General features: G+C 40.4%; 1 protein-coding gene across 1 annotated transcript in view; it reads right to left on the reverse strand.

Moving 5' to 3' along the window:
• ITIH5 (inter-alpha-trypsin inhibitor heavy chain 5) overlaps positions 1–4857 on the reverse strand; it is a 119334-nt gene extending 114477 nt beyond the window's left edge. The window contains exon 1 of the mRNA XM_077470637.1: positions 4565–4857. Coding sequence (XP_077326763.1) covers positions 4565–4681 — 117 coding nt within the window. The 5' untranslated portion in view covers positions 4682–4857. The remainder of the gene's footprint in view (positions 1–4564) is intronic.
• Between the last annotated feature and the right edge of the window lie 1143 nt (positions 4858–6000).

Genomic DNA, 6000 nt, shown 5'->3' on the forward strand with positions numbered 1-6000 from the left:
CGCCAATTTTGTAAAAAACGCAATATTTTTTACTCTTTGCTATAATAAATATCCCCAAAACTATATAAAAAAACTATTTTTTTCCCTCAGTTTAGGCTGATATGTATTCTTGTACATATTTTTGGTAAAAAAAAAATAAGGGGTTTGTTTTATGGCATTTTTATTATTATTTTTTTTTACTAGTAATGGTGGCGATCTGCGATTTTTATCGGGACTGTGACATTATGGCGAACACATCGGACAATTTTGACACATTTTTGGGACCATTGGCATTTTTAGAGCGATTAGTGCTATAAAAATGCACTGATTACTGTAAAAATGTCACTGGCAGGGAAGGAATTAACACTAGGGGGGGATCAAGGGGTTAATTGTGTTCCCTAGTGTATGTTCTAACTGAAGGGGGGAGGGGATTGTGTAGGGGAAGAGATAGATGTATGGAAGCTGACCTCCTGTTTTTAAAGAAACTAGTTTCTTGGCAGTCATTAACCACTTGCTGACCAGTTGCTGCGGTTGTACTGCGGCAGAATGACACGTCTGGGCGAAACAATGTTATGTAACATTGCTTTGCACTGTGACCACTAGGGGCGCACGCGCCCCCTGCTCGCCCATGGAGCCGATGTGAATGCCCCAATTGCAATCACCGCCTAGCTCCTGCGATCGCTCAGGGCACACAGAGAACTGGGATCTGTGTGTGTAAACACACAGTTTCCGGTTCCCTGAGGGGAGAAGTGACATTCTACAGAGATACTGTAATGGTTTTTAATATATGTTATTTTATTTTTTACATTTTTAAATGCATAATATAGGGGCTCGTTCATGCAGGTATACTTAAGTGTACAATCTTGCCAGGGCCATCTTTTCCCTCACAGGGAGGGAGGTACAGGTTTTCCATACATCCCTTTGCAGGCAGTCCCATTGATGTCAGTGGTTACACAATGTCTACATAGACACAGCCGCTGCTCCCAATCTGAGGTTGGTCATACGTTATGCAATTTTCCTGTACAGTTTTGCATTCGATTTACCAAAACCATATAATATGACGTCCAGCCTAAACACTTTCAATTTGTATGCAATCAGCCAGGCCCTCATACTACATAGTTGAAGGTAAATATAAAGAAAATTGTATAATGTATGGCCAGCCTAACACCCATGGGTGCGTGTCCCCGAATGCCAACTGTGTATATTTCGGGACAAGCACTGGCATGGACATCCACATTGATGTCAGTTTCGGAGCAGAAGCTGTGTCCATTTAAGCACTGTGAGTACCAACTGACATAAATGGGACTGCACTGGGATGAAAGGAAATCCTGTGCATCCTCTGCAGGCAAACCTGCTCCCCCCTGCACGGGTGTATGCTTGACTATGCCCGTGTTAATGAGGCCTCTATATTATCTACTCTTAACGCATTTATTTTACAAACAGGGTTCACATTTGACACAGGACTCAGAGAACATTGTTATCAGTTTCTAAAGGGAGATCAATGCAGAAATCAGAAATTGTTTACTTTTAGACTTCCTTTCTGTAATTGAAACTGCACAGGGAGCCTGGAAAGGAGATAGAGGTAGGATATGTCACTCCTCTGCACCATTCAGTTCTATATATTCCATTTACGTTGCCTAGGGGGTCAGGGTGACATCCCACTGCATATAGACCAAACTACATTTCCCTTGATGATTAACTGCTGTAATTGAATGAAGCATATATTAGATGTTTTGAAACAGATATAGGGTAGAGCTCACCACGCACTGAAATGGTGCACACCAGCCTAAGGCAAAATATAGCATTCAACCTGCAGTGAATTGGCTGGATTCAGTGGAAAGAATAATATAGATATCTAGATAGATAGATATATACACACACGCGCACGCACACACACACACACACACGCACACCCAAATCGTCCCCTCCGCTCCTCCCAGGACCTCCTGCTCTCTAGCTCCCTTGTTACTTCCTCCCATGCTCGCCTTCAGGACTTATCCAGAGCCTCTCCCATCCTTTGGAACTCCCTGTCCCGGTATATCCTGTTCACCTTTAGTAGATCCCTGAAAACTCTCTAATTCAGGGAAGCCTACCCCACACCCACTTAACAACTGTCCCAGAGCAACCCCTCATCAAATCATTCTCTGCATCTATTACTTTTTGTACCACCACCCCCTCTCTTTAGAATGTAAGCTCTATGAGCAGGGCCCTCCTCTCCCTTCTGTATGAAACTGTACTGTAATTGTGCTGTCCCCCCTTTACATTGTAAAGCGCTGCGTAAACTGTTGGCGCTATATAAATCGTGAATAATAATAATAATATTACCAAAGGTATTGGGACACCTGCCTTTACACACACATGCATTTTAATGGCATCCCAGTTTTAGTCCGTAGGGTTCAATATTGAGTTGGCCCACCCTTTGCATCTAAAACAGTTTCAACTCTTCTGGGAAGACTGTCCACAAGGTTTAGGAGTGTGTCTATGGGAATGTTTGACCATTCCTCCAGAGTGCATTTGTGAGGTCAGGCACTGATGTGGACGAAAAGGTCTGGCTCTCAGTCTCCACTCTAATTCATCCCAAAGGAGTTCTATCGGGTGCATGTCGGGACTCTCATGTCTATGTCTTTATGGACCTTCCTTTGTGCACTGGTCCAAATAATTTGGTGGAGGGGGTATTATGGTACATGGTTGTTTTTCAGGGGTTGGGCTTGGCCCCTTAGTTCCAATGAAGGGAACTCTTAATGAGTCAGCATACCAAGACATTTTGGACAATTTCATGCTCCCAACTTTATGGGAACAGTTTGGGGTGGCCCTCCCTGTTCCAACATGACTGTGCACCAGTGCACAAAGCAAGGCAAAGACATGGATAAGTGAGTTTGGGGTGGAGTAACTTGACTGACCTGCACAGAGTCCTGACCTCAACCTGATAGAACACCTTTGTGATGAATTAGAGCGGAAAGCGTGTGTGTGTGTGTGTGTGTTTTCCGACTGAAAAAATTTGAGCACAGGATCTCAAATTTTCTGCCAACAAAATCCAATTTCGATCAGACAAAGAGCCACGCATGCTCAGATTAAATTATGAGACCAAAGCTATTGGCTACTAGCCTCAACATAGTCCCGTCATAATAAACTAACGTCATCACGTTCCGAACAATCAGATTTTCCGACAACTTTGTCCGACCGTGTGTATGCAACACCAGTTTAGGACAAAATCCGTCTGAAAAATTCAGACGGATTTTGTTGTTGGAATGCCCAAACGTGTGTACAAGGCATAAGTGTTGTATCGTAAAAGATGTCCATAATATAAAATAGGATACATTTAATAAAGGAAAAATAATTGCAATGAATTCGTTTCTGGAGTCTGATACCAGACACAATAGTGGATCACGTCCATGTGGCTCATAGTAGCCTACATTTCACGTCCCAGCAGGTATCTTCCTAGTGCTAGTTAGCAAGTAAAGAATATGTTAAGGAATTCAAAAACAATTTAATTGCAGACATATTTGATAACCACTACTACTATTTGCATAGTAGGTTCCCAGTATGTAAGTACATTGGATGTAAGTTTGCCCCCATACATTGCAGTGAAAGCTCTTGTTCTAAGTAAAACACCAACAAAGCACACAGCAAAGAATACATTATTCTGCATTCATTCCTTCCTTCTAATGAATCATGACTGTTACCTAAGCACATACAAGTCTGTGCAATGACCAATTCCAACATCACCTCCAAATAGTTATCATCAAAAAATATCACCTTAGGAAACAAAGTCATTTGATGAGTAGCTAACACAGCTCTGATCCATTGCAGAACACCTTACAACAAAAGTTTGAATTTCAACTCCTTACATTTTTTATTATTGGTTGGCCAGGTAATAAACTGTAAGCTTTACCGCTGGTCATACACATAGGGGTTTATTTACTAAAGGCAAATCCACTTTGCACTACAAGTGCACAGCAAGTGCACTTGGAAGTGCAGTGGCTGTAGATCTGAGGGGGGACATGCAAGGAAAATAAAAACACAGCTTGTACATGTTTGGATTATAAAATCAGCAGAGCTTCCCCTCATTTCAGATCTTCCCCTCAGATCTAAAGCGACTGCACTTCCAAGTGCACTTGCAGTGAAAAGTGGATTTGCCTTTAGTAAATATAGTGATGTGCAATTGATCTTGGTATAAGCAATTGAAAACAAGCAATTCATCGTCAGTTAAAATCTAACAGTATTGTTCCACACTTGTGACCAGCTAAAAATATCAATCCAAAAAATGATTTTTAAATGATAAATATAACAATTTATGAAAATCTACTGTATAATTAAACTGAATTGCATCTGGTTTTGCAGCACACACGGAATTATTTATTTGAGCGATCAAAAGTAATTGAGAAAAGTCAGCCATAGCTGATCAATGAGTCAAAATCAATTAAGAGTATCCAAATTGATCAGAGGGTCTTTGGTTTGTGATTTTTTTTTATTTTGTTTAGTCACATTAAATGATGCATATTAATAAAGGTGCACTTATCATAACATGTCTTTAATTCTCATGATAAAAGTTAATATAAGAAATAGCAAAGCATGGAGTACTCACTTTTCCCTCTATGCCATTTACTAATGAAAACTCTATTAAGTTGTTGTCAGTCATTTCAGCCCTGTTATCTCCCAGGGAAGTGGAAACACAAAAACAGAATCCAAGGAGAAAAATCATGTTTAAATCCTATGGGTGATATAATTTTCCCAGGGAAGACTGACGTCCTTTCCAGCAGCGCTGGGATTGTAGATGCAGGGTGGTGAGCTGCCAGTATGCAGCTGGCTCAGATGGCTCTAAGAGCCTGGAGAAAGAGGCAGGCACTCCCAGCCCTCCCACACCTCACCCCAGCCTCTCATCAATGTTCTCTGCACCAAACAAGCGCTGTCAAATATTCCCAAACAAAGTGTAGTCACCAGGAAATCAGACAAGAGGAGGATGCATGGGTGTGTGCCCTGTAGTTATGTACAGCTTACAGAACCTTTTACAGATCTTTCTTTGAAACTTTGGCACAAACTATGCAAAAGTCTGCAACCCTGGCAGATCATCCTACATTTCAAATATTTATTACTGCCCCTTACGTTGTACTTTTCTGTTCTAATTTGTATTTTGCATCAGATATTTATTGAAACTGATTTCAGCCCTTTGAGCATGTCATCCTCTTTAGTAAATACAGATTTTAAGCAGCTGGCCAGCGTTGTAACGCCCAAGAAAGGAGCAATTTGAATGTCAGTGTGTTACCTCATCTTGAACAGCTAGATTTGTTCTAGATTACATACTACAGATGTGATCCCATAAATCTCTGAAATACATTTTCAGTATTATGAAAAATCCTACACTGCTCTGGAGAATATGTACTAAGGCTAAAATTATATTTTTTTCAATTCTATAAGGCTAGGAGCAGTGATTTTTTTTTTTTATATATAACCTTTATTTAGTTAAATTTTTGACATCACAACTAAGGGAACATAATAAAAAAGGGTGGAAGGGGTGGAGAATAAGAGGGGTACACCTGTCATGGTCCCAATGAAAACAATACAGGCATACCCCACTTTTAAGTACACAATGGAGTTTATTTACTAAAGCTGAAAAGTGCAAAATCAGGCTCACCTCTCCATAGAAACCAATGAGCCTCCATGTTTTCTTACAAAAGCTTAATTAAACAAGCTGGGGTTAGAGGCTCATTGGATTCTATGCAGAAGTGAGCCTGATTTTGCACTTTTTAACTTTAGTAAATAAACCCCATTGTGTACTTAAAAGTGGGGTATGCCTGTAGTAGAAACAGTGAGACATATCAACATGTTATATTAACCTCCCTGGCGGTATGATTCAGTCTGGAATAAGGTGCTGAAAGCGGTACAATTATTTTGCATGGAAATCTGGCGTTTTATTTTGTAGTCCTGTAATTCTTAGGAATAACGCTCTTAAATCTGTTCAAACCAGAGTCTAGCAGACAACCTGGGTATGATAAAGTTTATAATATAGTAAAGAATAATAAA

The sequence above is a fragment of the Lithobates pipiens genome, unplaced genomic scaffold (assembly GCF_037356315.1).
Source record: "Lithobates pipiens isolate NorthernLeopardFrog02 unplaced genomic scaffold, aLitPip1_a1.2 Scaffold_8, whole genome shotgun sequence".
In the NCBI taxonomy this organism is placed as follows: domain Eukaryota; kingdom Metazoa; phylum Chordata; class Amphibia; order Anura; family Ranidae; genus Lithobates; species Lithobates pipiens.